Source organism: Macaca mulatta, chromosome 7 (assembly GCF_049350105.2).
Source record: "Macaca mulatta isolate MMU2019108-1 chromosome 7, T2T-MMU8v2.0, whole genome shotgun sequence".
Classification (NCBI taxonomy): domain Eukaryota; kingdom Metazoa; phylum Chordata; class Mammalia; order Primates; family Cercopithecidae; genus Macaca; species Macaca mulatta.
The window spans coordinates 169,767,169-169,783,968 of NC_133412.1; the positions used below are offsets into that span (position 1 = coordinate 169,767,169).

General features: G+C 45.2%; 1 protein-coding gene across 1 annotated transcript in view; it reads left to right on the top strand.

The window, feature by feature from the left end:
• Nucleotides 1-16,800, top strand: part of AK7 (adenylate kinase 7) — a 97,929-nt gene that overhangs the window by 65,559 nt on the left and 15,570 nt on the right. The window contains exons 13-14 of the mRNA XM_001102256.5: nt 14,121-14,249; nt 15,330-15,398. Coding sequence (XP_001102256.3) covers nt 14,121-14,249; nt 15,330-15,398 — 198 coding nt within the window. The remainder of the gene's footprint in view (nt 1-14,120; nt 14,250-15,329; nt 15,399-16,800) is intronic.

The window sequence follows — 16,800 nt, forward strand, 5'->3', positions numbered from 1 at the left end:
AAAAATAATTAGCTGGGCATGGTGGCATGTGCCCGTAGTCCCAGCTATTGGGAGGTTGAGGCAGGAGGATCACTTGCACCCAGGAGGTTGAAGCTGTAGTAAGCCATGATCGTGCCCTTGCACTCCAGCCTGGGTGACAGAGTAAGATCCTGTCTCGACAAAACAAAAAAAAGAAAAAAGTAAAGTACAGAAATTATAACAAAAAAAAATTCCTTCATAATCTCATTGTTAACATTTTGGTGATGATCTGTTGGTAGGATGGGGAAGAACTTCCTAAGTTAAAAAGAAAAAGAAAATCGGCTGGATGAGGTGGCTCACGCCCGTAATCCCCACACTTTGGGAAGCCAAGGTGGGTGGATCACCTGAGGTCAGGAGTTTGAGACCAGCCTGGCCAACATGGTGAAAACCCGCCTCTACTAAAAATACAAAAATTAGCCTGGCATGGTGGCACGTGCCTGTAATCCTAGCTACTCGGGAGGGTGAAGCAGGAGAATCACTTGAACCCGGAAGGTGGAGGCTGCAGTGAGCCGAAATCGTGCCATGGCACTCCAGCCTGGGTGACAGAGCAAGACTCCGTCTCAAAAAAAAAAAGAAGAAAAAAAAATCACACGAGTTCATAAATTGGACAAACCAAGAAAAAATATTGCCACTGCTATGATAAATTAATATCCTTAATATAGAAAATGTTCAGGCAAATTGATAAGAGAGTTATGAAATCCTTAATAGAAAAAGAATGGATGAGGCCAGGCGTGGTGGCTCACGAGGTCAGGAGTTCAAAATCAGCCAGGCCAAGATGATGAAACCCATCTCTACTAAAACTACAAAAATTAGCCAGGCACGGTGTTAGGCACCTGTAATCCTAGCTACTTGGAAGGCTGAGGCAGGAGAATCGCTTGAACCTGGGTGGCAGAGGTTGCAGGGAGCCAAGATCGCGCCACCGCACTCTAGCCTGGGCAGCAAAGTGAGACTCCCTCTCAAAAAAAAAAAAGAAAAGAAAAAAATTCATTAATGAAATGGGCCAATAAGTAATACAGGAAGATGTATAAATAAATGGAAACTTATTCTTACTCGCTTAGTAATTAATTGTAACCAGTTTGCTGAACAAACTAATCACAGTAAGGTGTTGCTTTAAACTCAGACTGGATTCGCTCTTTCCCTTGGATAGAATTTCAGGCTGGTTTCATTGCCACTCTTAGATAGTGAGTAGCCCCTTTGTTTATTCATGCTTTAGGAAGTCTGTTCCAATCAAATAATTACAAAGTGGGTTTTGAGCTGAGAGGTCTCTAAGGGATCTTGCTACCTGCAGGAAAGCACTCAGTAGCAGTTATTAGAAAAATAAAGCCATTTCTTCATTTTTACACTTGGACAGTTGAGATCCTCCATCATCTGGTTATTGTAGTATCGCCTTCAGACTCATCTAATGCAGTTTCTCCTCTTGCCGACTTCTCAATCACCTTTATTTTCTCTCCTCTTCCTTCCTCCTCCCTTCTTGCTGGTGGCCATTTCTGATCCTCCAGGGATCAAGGACAGGGGAGAAGGACAGGGACGGATGTGGCCAACTCAGATGTAAGTTGGCATTGGATGACAGACGGCATGCTCACTGCTCCTTCGTCATCTCTCAGGGGCTCTTGAGATTCTCCCACTGAGAACTGCCCACTGCACCGCTGGGGCATGGCTCTTGACTGCCTCCATGGCCATCACTGGTCTTCTGGTTCTCCACCCCTTTGTCCCAGAGGTTGCCCTCTTCCCAGTTACTCACCTCCACCTGGGTTGGAGACCCAGTTTCCCTCTCCTAACTTCATCCTATTACCTACCAGGTGTCCACATCACCCACGTTCCACTCAGGGAACCAGCGACTGTCCGGGGGCTATTTGCCATTGGCCAGCTTGAGGAGGGTTCGCTCTGGTCCCTGGTCCTGGTTCCTTATGTTTGTCACTGCCCGCTTCCATCGAGGTCTCTAGTCCCCCGACCCTTTCCCTGAAGGCCAGGTTAGCCCTGAACCTCTCTCCTCCTCCCCTCTACCAGATCAACCTAGTTTTCAAGGATGGAGAGGTGGTTTCGTGTGCAAACACCAAGTGTCCGCTGAAAGCAGCCCATCATCTGAGTCTTGGTTTCTGCTTCCTTGTGAGCTGCACCAGAAGGAAATGGCATCTGGAATTCCAGAGAGATTTCCCAGAGGGGAAAGGAGTGCACAGACGAATGCTTGGGGGTATAACATTGCCTGTGCCTTCCCATAAGGCATTTGGGGATCACTATTTTGGTTTTAGAGAGTCTAAAAGGGTGGAGTTGGGCACGGGGGCTCATGCTGTATTCCCAGTACTTTGAGAGGTCAAGGTGGGAAGATTGTTTGAGGTCAGCCTGGGCAACAGAGCAAGACGCCCCATGCCTACAAAAAAGAGTCTAGCAGAGTTCTGATGCTCACCTTTTGGGTGAGGTGGAAAAAAACAAGACATTCCATTGTGAGGACATCTGTCGATGGATATCTGTCAGGGCCACATTGACGGGTGTGGGGCTGGGAGTTTTAGGAAGCCACAGTGTACATGGCCATGTGTAAGTAAAGCTTACAGCTGGGGTGTAAGGCTAGAAACAGGGTGCCAGGAGCAAGGAACTATGCCAGCCCCTAAGGAGAGACAAGAATGTCTAATAATCAGGCTAACAGGACTCAGCAAACATTGAACTTTATTTATCTACTTATTTATTTATTTTTGAGAATGAGTCTCACTCTGTCACCCAAGCTGGAGGGCAGTGGTGTGATCTCGGCTCACCGTAACCTCTGCCTCCCAGCTTCAAGCAATTCTCAGCCTCCTGAGTAGCTGGGATTACAGGCACGCACCACCACACCCAGCTAATTTTTTGTATTTTTGGTTGAGATGGGGTTTCGCCATGTTGGCCAGGCTGGTCTTGAACTCCTGGCCTCAAGTGATCTGCACACCTTGGCCTCCCAAAGTGCTGGGATTACAGGTGTGAGCCACTGTGCTTGGCTGAACATTATTTATTGACAGAGGCCTATATAATTGGCCTTTGCAAGGGCCCAAAAATCTTATCCAAGGCTTAACCTAACAGTTAAGTACCAACTGAGCTCTTTTCATGCTTGGGGAGGTGACCACATGGAACAAGAATTAGAGCAGAGACAGTGCCCAGCTGAGAACACTCACTGAGGCCCCCAGGCTCCTGAAGGGCCTGTCCTCGCACTCTGTTCTTCCCCCAGAGGTGACAGGCCAAACAGGTTCAGCAGCCTCTGTCAAGAGAGATGTAAGAGGGGCCCTGGGAGGGGGCAGAAGAAGTGGTCGTGTGGGGAAGATAAGTCTTTAGAACAGCCAGCATCCTTCGAAGCTGCTCTCCCACATGTGACTCTCCGCTCCCCCACTTCCTACAAGATTGGAATCATTCAATTCCTTTTCACTTTCTCAGGTGTGTCCAAAAATCCCTCCGATCCATATTCACCTGAGACAAAAACATAGACCTGACCTATGTTTGAACAAAACAAGACCTTTGAACCCATGGCACTGAGGTCAGCTCACTTTTCCCTCACATGGCTGCATTTGTTATCACATGATTCCAATGATTCTAGCAAAATGAGTTTCCCAGTCCCACAGTGAGGCCCCTCCATGTCCCAACTCCACTCCCATCGGCCCCTGACGGTGCAGCAAAATAAGGGCTTTGTTACACCATAGAGTGTGCTAATTACAGATGTTGTGTTCACTTTACATATTTCAAAAGCATTGTGAAATTACTGGATCTAGTTGGTAGGATTCCTGGTGATCACTGGACTAGTCTTTCAACTTTTCTCTGAGTTTGAAAATAAAAAGGGGAAGAAAAGTCTGTAAATGTACCAACCTGATGTCTCTACTATACATGGGTCATTGTAAAATCTTGGCTTGCAGCTATATAATTTTTTTAAAAACAAAACGCAGGCCGGGCGCGGTGGCTCAAGCCTGTAATCCCAGCACTTTGGGAGGCCGAGACGGGCGGATCACGGGGTCAGGAGATCGAGACCACCCTGGCTAACACGGTGAAACCCCGTCTCTACTAAAAAATACAAAAAACTAGCCGGGCGAGGTGGCAGGCGCCTGTAGTCCCAGCTACTCGGGAGGCTGAGGCAGGAGAATGGCGTAAACCCAGGAGGCGGAGCTTGCAGTGAGCTGAGATCCGGCCACTGCACTCCAGCCTGGGGGACAGAGCGAGACTCCGTCTCAAAAAAAAAAAAAAACAAAACAAAACAAAAAAAAACGCATGTTACTGTAATCAAGGCAAAGTTTCTTAAAACAGTTAACGTTGGCCGGGCATGGTGGCTCACGCCTATAATCCCAGTACTTTGGGAGGCCAAGGAGGGCGGATCACAAGGTCAGGAGTTCGAGACCAGCCTGGCCAACATGGTGAAACCCGTCTCTACTAAAGATACAAAAAATTAGCTGGGTGTGGTGGCGGACACTTGTAATCCTAGCTACTCGGAAGGCTGAGGCAAGTTGAACCCTAGAGGCAGAGGTTGCAGTGGGCTGAGATTGTGCCACTGCAATCCAGCCTGAGCGACAGGGTGAGACTCGGCCTCAAAAAACAAACAAACAAACAAACAAAAAACAGTTAACTTTGGCAGTGGAAGTCTAATCAGAACCATGACTCATGAATTAACATTGCGTTCTTTTCTGCTGTTGAGACTCACTGTTTCACATACTCAATGTTTCACATCTTCCACAAGACTTTATTAAACAAGAAGATGAAGAATGCACTTGGAAGTCACAGAGCATGGCTTGACCACTTGCTTAGTTCCTCACTTCAGACCAGTCACTGCCTCTCTCTGAACCTGTTTCATCCTGTGTTAAAGAAAATAATAATAATAAGGGAGAGGAGCCGGGCACGGTGGCTCACGCCTGTAATCCCAGCACTTTGGGAGGCCGAGGCAGGCGGATCACGAGGTCAGGAGATCGAGACCATCCTGGCTAACACAGTGGAACCCCGTCTCTGCTAAAAATACAAAAAAATTAGCCGGGCGTGGTGGTGGGCGCCTGTAGTCCCAGGTACTCAGGAGGCTGAGGCAGGAGAATGGTGTGAACCTGGGAGGTGGAGCTTGCAGTGAGCCGAGATCGTGCCACTGCACTCCAGCCTGGGCGACAGAGCGAGACTCTGTCTCAAAAAAAAAAAAAAAAAAAGAGGAGAGGAGAAGACAGAATAAATCCACCAGCTTGGAGGATTAACTGAGGATAACATAATGATAACCAAGGGAACATGAATGAAATTGCACTGTAAACTCTAAAAACTTACACAGAGTACAGTATCACCAATAACAGGGAAGGGTGGGAATCACCACCGAACGGTCTGTGTCCATGGAAGCCTGGACATGGCTGCATTACAGTCACTGAGAATTCAATCCTGGCGCAATGTTACCAGAAAGGGGGTCTCATCCTAGATCCCAGGAGCAGGTTCTTAGATCTCACGCTGGAAAAAATTGAGAGTGAGCCGCAGAGTATAGTGAAGTGAAGATAGTTTATTAGAGACTACCCTATTACAGAGTAGGGTGTCCTCAGAAAACAAGAGAAGGAAGGCCCCATAGTGAGAAGAAAGAGTTTATTGAAAGCTACTCTGTCAAAGAGTAGGGCGTCTTCAGAAAGCATGAGGAGGAAGGCCATACTATAAACAGTGCTTGATTGTACAGGTTGTGTTTTTTTGTTTTTTTGTTTTTTTTTTTTTTGAGACGGAGTCTCGCTCTGTCGCCCAGGCTGGAGTGCAGTGGCCGGATCTCAGCTCACTGCAAGCTCCGCCTCCCGGGTTCACGCCATTCTCCTGCCTCAGCCTCCCGAGTAGCTGGGACTACAGGTGCCCGCCACCGCGCCCGGCTAGTTTTTTGTATTTTTTAGTAGAGACGGGGTTTCACCAGGTTAGACAGGATGGTCTCGATCTCCTGACCTTGTGATCCGCCCATCTCGGCCTCCCAAAGTGCTGGGATTACAGGCTTGAGCCACCGTGCCCGGCCTGTACAGGTTGTTAAGAACAGTATAGTTGGCCAGGTGCAGTGGCTCACACCAGCACTTTGGGAGGCCAAGGTGGGAGGATCCCTTGAGGCAAGAAATTCCAGACCAGCCTGGGCAACATAGCAGGACCTCACCTCTACAAAAAATACAAAAAAATAGCCAGGTGTGGTGGTGCATGCCTGTAGTTCCAGCTACTTGGGCGCAGACACAGGACGATGGCTTTAGCCCTTGAGCCCAGGAGGTCGAGGCTGTAGTGTGGCCAAGATTGCACCACTGCACTCCAGCCTGGGTAACAGAGCAAGACCCTGTCTCCAAAAAAAAAAAAAAAAAAAAAAAAAGGAGAGAATGAGAGAATAGTGTACTTTTTTATAAAGGCTTATGATCAACTTGTGACAGGCTATTAGTATTGTTTCTTATGTTACTTAAGAACATAAGTATGCTATGTTACTATTGATTTCAGCGAGAATTTACAAGTGTACTATTTAAAGCAAAACCTATTCTTAAACTAAGAATGCTTTTTGTTCTCGAAATATCAGGACATTTCCTTAAGTTCTCAGTCTTTAGTTAGTTAGCATCATTAACTCGGTCCCTCAACCATAAACATCTTGTGACCAAAAGTGCTCAACCCCTTGGGAATGTTACCCAGCAGGTTTGGCTTTATCTGGCCTTTATTCAAGATGGAGTCACTCTGGTTAGGACAAAGGATATTCATGACCAAGTCTCCAGACCCACTAAGGATGTATCTAGCTTGACAAGCCACTTAGTACGGATCCAACTGTACCCTAGAAATATTTTGTCAGTTATGGCTGGGCGCGGTGGCTCAAGCCTGTAATCCCAGCACTTTGGGAGGCCGAGACGGGCGGATCACGAGGTCAGGAGTTCGAGACCATCCTGGCTAACACGGTGAAACCCCGTCTCTACTAAAAAATACAAAAAACTAGCCGGGCGAGGTGGCGGGCGCCTGTAGTCCCAGCTACTCGGGAGGCTGAGGCAGGAGAATGGCGTAAAAACCCGGGAGGCAGAGCTTGCAGTGAGCTGAGATCCGGCCACTGCACTCCAGCCTGGGCGACAGAGCGAGATTCCGTCTCAAAAAAAAAAAAAAAAAAAAAAAAAAAAGAAATATTTTGTCAGTTTTATTTTACCTTAATATACATTTGTACAGGCAATAATTAAACAACTATTACACAACAATTCAGTGAGTTTACTAATTTTCAAGAATAATGCATGTAGTTACAAATGAGAGGCAGAAACACTGTATTAAAGACCTAAAAATAAGGCCGGGCGCAGTGGCTCACGCCTGTAATCCCAACACTTTGGGAGGCCGAGGTGGGCAGACCACGATATCAGGAGATTCAGACTATCCTGGCTAAAACGGCGAAACCCTGTCTCTACTAAAAAAATACAAAAAAATTAGCCAGGCGTGGTGGTAGGTGCCTGTAGTCCCAGCTACTCAGGAGGCTGAGGCAGGAGAATGGCAAGAACCTGGGAGGCGGAGCTTGCAGTGAGCCGAGATCACGCCAGTGCACTCCAGCCTGGGCAACAGAGTGACGACCCGGTCTAAAAAAAAAAAAAAAAGACTAAAAATACAAACATCATATAAATCAATGTCCACATTAATTCTGGAATTCCATACAAATAAGGTAAAAATTATATTACTTTGTCAAAGTAAAGGAAAATCATGTTTGTTTTTGTTTGTTTTTATCAATACACTAAAAGTAGATTAATGCCAAAAAGCTTTTGTGAAACTTGTCAGAGTTCAGATTATTTTATGTAAAAGGATTAAAATAAAAGGATTAAACTGGTGAATGGTTTACCCAAGTATTCAAGTAGGTGAGTAAAAGAAACCAAAGAGGCCGGGCACAGTGGCTCATGACTGTAATCCCAGCACTTTGGGAGGCCGAGGCAGGCGGATCACAAGGTGAGGAGTTAGAGACCAGCCTGGCCAAAATGATGAAACCCTGTCTCTACTAAAAATACAAAAATTAGCCAGGTGCGGTGGCAGGTGCTTGTAATCCCAACTACTCAGGAGGCTGAGGCAGGAGAATTGGTTGAACCCGGGAGGCAGAGGTTGCAGTGAGCAGAGATCACGCCACTGCACTCTAGCCTGGACGATACAGCAAGACTCCATCACACACACACACACACAAAAAAATATATATATATATACACACACACACACACACACACACAACATAGGAAGGAATGATACTTGGAGGAATTTTTTTTTTGGCGGGGGAGGTTAGGATTTTGCTCTGTCACCCAGGCTGGAGTACAGTGGTGCAATCATAGCTCACTGCAGACCCTATTTCCTGGACTCAAACAATCCGCCCACCTCAGCCTCCCAAGTAGCCACCATGCCTGGCTAATGTTTTCTATTTTTATTTTTATTATTTATTTTATTTTATTTGAGACGGTGTCTTCTCTCTGTCACCCAGGCTGGAGTGCAGTGGCACGATCTTGGCTCACTGCAAGCTCCGCCTCCCAGGTTCACGTCATTCTCCTACCTTAGCCTCCCGAGTAGCTGGGATTACAGGAGCCCGCCACCACGCCTGGCTGATTTTTTTTGTATTTTTAGTAGAGATGGGGTTTCACTGTGTTAGCCAGGATGGTCTCGATCTCCTGACCTCGTGATCCACCCGCCTTGGCCTCCCAAAGTGCTGGGATTACAGGCGTAAGACACCACACCTGGCCTTGTTTTTTATTTTTAATAGAGATGAGATCTCCCTATGTTGTCTAGGCTGGTCTCGAACTCCTGAGCTCAAGCCATCTTCCTGCCTCACCCTCCCAAAGTGCTGAGATTACAGGTGTGAGCACCTGGCCCGTTCCTGGAGGGATATTAGCTGCCTACATACTTCATGATTAGGTATTTGGTGAACTTTGGGGATTAACATGAAAAATACACAGCCGGAGAGAGCTGCCCATTTTCCTAATAGAAAACAAACCTCATTTTTCACTAATGTCATGTAGAAACTCCATACCATTAATAAGCCTTTAGATCACCAACTTTGTTTTGGCCTTATTAAAATGCTGGAGAGTATCTCTTGATTTACAGTATTTTTTTTTTCTTTGAGACAGAGTTTCGCTCTTTTTGCCCAGGCTGGAGTGCAATAGCGCGATCTCGGCTCACCGCAACCTCAGCCTCCCGGGTTCAAGCAAGTCTCCTGCCTCAGCCTCCCGAGTAGCTGGGATTACAGGCATGTGCCACCACCCCGGCTAATTTTGTATTTTTAGTAGAGACCGGGTTTCTCCATGTTGGTCAGGCTGGTCTTGAACTCCCGACCTCAGGTGATCCACCTGCCTCGGCCTCCCAAAGTGCTGGGATTACAAGCGTGAGCCACCGCGCCCAGCTACAGTATTTTTTTTTCTAATACTGCCCAAATAAACCTATAATGAACCTAAAGTCACCAGTAGGAATGGACATTCTGCATGCACAATAAAAAATGCAACTGAAAGCAAATAACCAACAACTCAAAATATTACTGAGGAAATCTGTAAGTGTAGATGAATATGCAAAAAAAAAAAAAAAGTTCACATGAACACAAGTTTTGACCAGTTAAAAGTTCACTAGAGATTACATAAGAATTTTGGAAAGTGTATATGTATAATCAAGTAAAATATTTTAAACTAGTCCATCATGCCTCAGTTAGTTTTAAATTGCAAACTCCAATACACAGTTCTTTTAATAAATTAGTGCAATATGAAAGATTTGGGAATATTAATGTATCCATATTAGATCAAATTGAAGATTCCAAAATTTCTTCCAAGAGCCATCTTTTGCTGCTTCTTTTTTTTCTGGAGATGGAGTCTCACTTTGTCACCCAGGCTGGAGTGCAATGGTGCGATCTCGGCTCACTGCAAACCCCGCTTCCCAGGTTCAAGCAATTCTCCTGCTTCAGCCTCCCGAGTAGCTGGGACTACAGACGCACATCACCACACCCGGCTAATTTTTTTGTATTTTTAGTAGAAATGGGGTTTCACCGTGTTGACCAGGCTGGTTTCGAACTCCTGAGCCTAGACAATCCACCCACCTCGGCCTCCCAAAGTGCTAGGATCACAGGCGTGAGCCACCCTGCTGGCCGCTTCTTCTTAAGGTATTTCTTCCCTGAGCTGCTTACAGATACATTACCTGATTTAGACAAATTTATCCAAATATCAAACTGCCTGGATGAGATGTAGATTTTTAAACTTCTGTGTCTCAGCCAAAAATGGAGTTTTACCCATTGCCTGGTGAAGTGAGTAAAAAGCCACTCATTTTGTTTCATTTCTAATTACCTTTAAGAATAGCTGTATGGATAATTCTAGTTCTGAGGTACATTTATTTACCAAGCTCAGACTGGGACCCAAGTGGAACACTTCTGCTTCTGCTTCTACAAAGAAAAAGGAAAGTCACATACGGTGGCTCAACGCCGGTAATCCCAGCACTTTGAGAGGCTGAGGCTGAGGCAGGAAAATTGCCCGAGCCCAGGAGTTTGAGACCAGCCTGGGCAGCATGGCAAGACCCTGTCTCTACAAAAAAAAAAAAAAAAATTAGCTGGGCATGGTGGTGCGCGAGGCACCACCTGAGCCCAGGAGGTTGAGGCTGCAGTGAGCCAAGATCCCGACATTGCACTCCAGCCTGAGTGGCAGGAGTAAGACCCTGTCTCAAAAAAAAAAAAAAAAAAAAGAAAGAAAGGGTGATCTCTCCCATGAGGCAGATTTCCTACAAATACATAGCTGTTGGACTCTTTCCTTTCTGAAATCACCGCTTGCTGTTTGGTCATCATCAGTTATGACAGTGCAGTTTCCTGGGGATGAGGGAACAGAAGCCAAGCTGTAATCCCAAATGCATTCCCTCACATTCCCACCACTGCTCAGGGGAGCAGCTCTCTATTTGTAAACATGTTTTAGTAATTATGAGTATGTGTTAATATGAACATTTTGAATATTACTGGTATTTGAAAGATACATTTAAATTTTTTTGTGTTTTTTTTTTGAGACAGAGTCTCACTCTGTCGCCCAGGCTGGAGTGCAGTGGCACGATCTCTGCTCACTACAAGCTCCGCCTCCCGGGTTCACGCCATTCTCCTGCCTCAGCCTCCGGAGTAGCTGGGACTACAGGTGCCCGCCACCACGCCCGGCTAATTTTTGTTGTATTTTTTAGTAGAGACAGGATTTTACCATGTTAGCCAGGATGGTCTTGATCTCCTGACCTCGTGATCCGCCCCCGTCGGCCTCCCAAAGTGCTGGAATTACAGACGTGAGCCACCACGCCCGGCCAAATTTTTTTTAGAAAAAGGATGACGTTTTTAAAAGCTATGTAGGAGGGCTGTGCTCATTCATTTTCAAACAGCGCAGTTGCCGGCCATAGAGCTGAACCCTGGCCAAAGGTCATCGGATTATCTCTAAGAGATCACATTTCTCAAGAGAAAGGCACTTGGGCTGGGTCCTTTGTGTACTGGGTCACGCCTCTTAAGCATCCCATAATTACCAAAAAATGCTGCTGAAGGTCCCTTCTTAATTACTGAGCACTTTCGTTCCGAATCAAGCAGAAATGAATGGCTAAACTCAGGGCCTGAAATAAACTGAGGGAGGCATTGAAGGGAATTGCAGCTAGATTTCTAGATTAAGTGCATTTAATTTAATAACAAAGCCATTGAAAAATGAAAATAGACTGCTTAGGCCGGGTGTGGTTACTCATTCCTGTAATCCCAGCACTTTGGGAGGGTGAGGCGGGTGGATCACCTGAGGTCAGGAGTTTGAAACCAGCCTGACCAGCATGGCAAAACCCTGTCTCTACTAAAAAATACAAATAAAATTAGCCAGGTGTGGTAATGCACACCTGTAATCCCAGCTACTCAGGAGGCTGAAGCATGAGAATCTCTTGAACCCAGGACACAGAGGTTGCAGTGAGCCAAGATTGCACCACTGCACTCCAGCCTGGGAAACAGTGAGACTCTGTCTCAAACAAACAAAAAAGAAAATAGACAACTTAATAAAATCAGACTTAGAATATTAGTGAATCCTTTGACATGTTTTTATTTGGTTTCATTTTTTTTTTTTTGAGATGGAGTCTCGCTCTGCCACCCAGGCTGGAGTGCAGTGGCCAGATTTCAGCTCACTGCAAGCTCCGCCTTCCGGCTTCACGCCATTCTCCTGCCTCAGCCTCCGGAGTAGCTGGGACTACAGGCGCCCGCCACCTCGCCTGGCTAGTTTTTTGTATTTTTTAGTAAAGACGGGTTTCACCGGGTTAGCCAGCATGGTCTCGATCTCCTGACCTCGTGGTCCGCCCGTCTTGGCCTCCCAAAGTGCTGAGATTACAGGCTTGAGCCACCGCGCCCGGCCTGGCTTCATTTCTTGGCACCCCTGTGAACCTTACTGGGAAGTAATGTAGAATCATTCGGAGGAATTTCATTATGTTAAATACTACTTAAGATTTTTTTTTGTCTTAGCCATAATATTTAAATTTCTGAAAGACACAGTTATTTTCTGAACGTGTTACTGCCTAATGGGTGGTGTGACACTGAAAGGTAGAAGAAGGGAGAGGTGTTTTTTTTGTTTGTTTTTTTGTTTTGAGACAGAGTTTCGCCCTTGCTGCCCAGGCTGGAGTGCAATGGTGCGATCTCCGCTCACTGCAACCTCCGTCTCGCGGGTTCAGGTGATTCTCCTGCCTCAGCCTCTCGAGTAACTGGGATTACAGGCATGTGCTACCACGCCCGGCTAATTTTGTATTTTTAGTAGAGATGGGGGTTTCTCCATGTTGGTCAGGCTGCTCTCGAACTCCCAACCTCAGGTAATCAGCCCGCCTTGGCCTCCCAAAGTGCTGAGATTATAGGTGTGAGCCACTGCTGGGGGAGGTGTTTTAATTAGATCAGTTTATTGTCATTGATAGAGTAATAAAAAGAAGCCTGAACTTATTTATTTTACATTATGTAAAATGAGGGGGGAGGAGGGAAGGAGGAGGGGGAGGATGAGAAGGGGGAGAAGGATGAGGAGGGAGAGGAGGAGGAGGACTCACTGATAAGGTAAAAGAGTAGTACAAACTCTGGCAAGAGCTTTGAAGATCAAGTTCTCTAACTTGTCAAACTTACATTACTATAATGTACACATTAAGCAAGGTAAGGATAGGGCTGTGTCTTGAACATTGTAGCTGTTCGATAATTATGATGGAATGATAGATGAATATTGTGGTGGAGTTGCAGCATGTTGTTGTTAAACCACTGTACCGGTTTTAGAACAAACTCCTCCCTCCTCATCCTCCCCAAGCAGTGCCAGGAACCCAGTGTCAGGGCTTGAGAGGGAACTGTCCAGTGGGGCTGAGGTCAGAAATGCCAACTGGAAAAGACAGGGAGAAGGGAGCCACGTTCTTTTCTGAAGCGTTACAGAGAAAAGTGCCTTTGAGGGTCAGGTCAAGTTTGATTGTTAGTCAAATCCAGCACCTTCTTTTAGTAAATCATGTGCTAGCAACATCCATGAATGCTATCTCACAATTCTCACAACAGAAGCATTTATTATTGTATAGTAAGGTTACAGAGGTGTAATATCAAAACAGAAACCCTGCGGGGGGTTGCGGGGAGCTCTCTGTATTGCTCCAGTTGCTTCTCCTCAATCAATTTCACCAAAAATTGGGATTATAGAACATTTTGAAAGTGCAGACATCAGCACTCGCCCATGCTCTTTCTTGCAGATGAGTTCACTGGGTTCTCCTACATTATTGTGCATTAGAATTCACGTCACGTTCAAAATACAAAATCACATATTTTTTACTTTAAGGGCCAAAATGTAATCCCAGCATTTTGGGAGGCCAAGGTGGGAGGACTGCTGGAGGCCAGGAGTGCAAGACTAGCCTGGGCAACATCGCAAGACCCTTTCTCTATAAAACATTTAAAAATCAGCTGGGTGTGGTGGCAAGCGCCTATAGTCCAGCTACTTGGTAGGCTGAGGTGGGAGGATTGCAGAGCCTGGGAGGCTGAGGCTGCAGTTAGCTATGACCACACCCCTGCATTCCAGCCTGGGCGACAGAGTGAGACCCGTCTCTTAAAAAAAAAGCAAAGCAAAACAAAATAGGGATTTCCAATAGTACCTTTGACTACAGAACAATTTTTGAGATAACTTTAAAACAACTCTTATGCAGAATGTGACCCCACAGTAATATTTACATATATGCTTTTTTATCAGGTCAACTAGACGATCAATATATAATTAGATTTATGAAAGAAAAGCTAAAATCAATGCCTTGCAGGAATCAAGGTTACATTTTGGATGGATTCCCAAAGACTTATGATCAAGCAAAAGACCTGTTCAATCGTAAGTTTGAGTGTTCTATTTTGAGTATTTATATTCAGGTAAGTTGCAACTTTATTGTTCAGAGAAATAGTCACTCAATTAAAGTAAACAGAAAACTAGAGAGACTATTTTTGAGCCTTGGCTCACCTTTCATTAGGTAGCTTTTTTTTTTCTATGGTTTTCCCCCCCGGATGATGGCTCAAGGTGCATAGCCTTTTACAAATTTTTTACAATTTTATTGTATTGTATTGTGGCACAAACACTTAACATGAGATCTGCCCTCGGAACGGGTTTTTAAGTGTGCAATACATGATCATTGGCTATAGGCACTGGGTTGTTCAGCAGCTCTCTAGAGCTTATGCATCTTTCCGGATTAAAATTTCATGCCTGTTGATTAGTAACTTTTGTTTTTCCCCTCCCCAGCCTCTGGCAACCACCATCCCACCCTTTCATTCTTTGAATTTGACTACTCAAGTTCCCTATTTAAGTGGAATCATGCAGTATTTGTCTTTCTGTCACTGATTTCACTTAGCATAATGTCCTCAAGGTTCATCCTTGTTGTTGCACAAAGCAGAATTTCCTTTAAAAAAAAAAAAGCAGACCATTCGTCACCCCGGCTGGAGCACAGTGATATATATGATCACAGTTTACTGCAGCCTTGACCTCCTGGGCTCAAGCGGTTTTCCTGCCTCGGTCTCCCGAGTAGCTGGGAGTACAGGCGTGCATGAGCACACCCAACTAATTTAAAATTTTTCTGGAGGTTTCACTCTGTTGCCAGGCTGATCTCTGAACTCCTGGCTTCAGGTGATCCTACTGCCTTGCCCTCCCAAATTATTGGGATTACAGGTGTGAGCCATGGTGCCCAGCCATTTCCTTCTTTTTAAAGGCTGAATAGTATTCTGTTGAATGTCTATACCACATTTTCTTTATCCATGCATCTATCAATATACATTTAGTTTGTGAGACTATTTCTAAAAATACATGTGCTCTTTATGGCTAGTTTTCATTAGTGCTTGCTACTTAAGATATTTGGATTTTTTTGCTGTGATCCATGGTAATAATATATTAATAAACACAATGAGGAATATTTTGTTTTCTTAGAGGAAGATGAGGAGGAGGAAGATGAAGTCAGAGGCAGAATGTTTCCCTTTGATAAATTAATTATACCTGGTAAGTTTATTTTCCCAAGATCACATTTAAAAGAATGTAAAATGAGGGGGGAGGAGGGAAGGAAGAGGGGGAGGATGAGAAGGGGGAGGAGAAGGGGGAGAAGGATGAGGAGGGAGAGGAGGAGGAAGATTCACTGATAAGGTAAAAGTAATTTTGTAAAACTACAAAAATTAGCTAGGTGTCGTACTGTGCACCTGTAGTCCCAGCTACTCAGGAGGTTGAGGCAAGAGAATCACTTGAACCCAGGAGACGGAGGTTGCAGTGAGCCGAGATCACGCCACAGCACTCCAGCCTGGGCAACCGAGAGGGACTCTGTCTCAAAAAAAAAGAAGAATGCTGTCTGATATCTGTCTCTTTTTTCTTTCTTTTTTTTCTCCCAGTAGCTGGGACTACAGGTGCCTGCCACCATGTCCAGCTAATTTTTGTATTTTTAGTAGAGACGGGTTTTCACCATGTTGTCCAGGCTGGTCTCAAACTCCTGGCCTTAGGTGATCCACCTGCCTTAGCCTCCCAAAGTGCTGGGATTACGAGCGTGAGCCACCTTGCCCAGCCTCTTTTTTTTTTTTTTTAAACTACTCCTTAAGGAGCAGGGCTACACCATAGGCAGTGTGCCTAGAGTAGCCCCGATACCCCTTTTGTGCCAAAACAATCTTTTTGAGTTTAATAAAGTAGGATTTTTTTTTTAGGAAAAAAATTAAAAGATATTCTCAAGCATAAACTTGCAAACTAGAGAATGCACCAAGGGATAAACATGAGGAATATTAAATTGCTGAAATGAATAGAAATCCCTGTGGGAACATTGTCTTCCACTGCTCTCTCCTGTAACAAAGCAAAAGGTAGCAAATCTATTGATGGCTTGACTTCCTGAGTCACGTAGGCTCCTTCCCTGCCCTGGTTTTGGTGCTAACCATGCCATCATCAAGACCTTCAGCTTCTGACTTGAGATTGCACAGGTCCAAAGCTTTTCAGTTCACTCTTAACTCCACAGCGGTTTTATTCCATCACATATTTACACAGGATTTCACAAAGTACTCTTGAAAGCAAGGCATAAGCAATTTATCGTACACAACAGGATTTATTTAGTACTGAGCAGGCATTTCTTGTGACCTTCCTATAAACGTTAACAAGTGTTGTTTTCAGTCAGTTTGCTTGAGGTGTATATTCATAGGGAATCATTTTGGGTCATAAGATCACTAGAAGAAAAGCTATTTTCAGCAACTTAGGACAAGGCTGTAACTGAAAAGGGCCTGCCTGCTCAGTGGTATCCAGTCCCCAACGAAGGCAGCTTGTGTCTGTTACCTTCTCTTGGTCCAACACAGTTTGCAGAGAAGCTTCTGGAAGCACTGAGGCCACCAGATAGCAGTCATCCTTGGGGATGGATATTTATTGTTTGCCTGTAGGC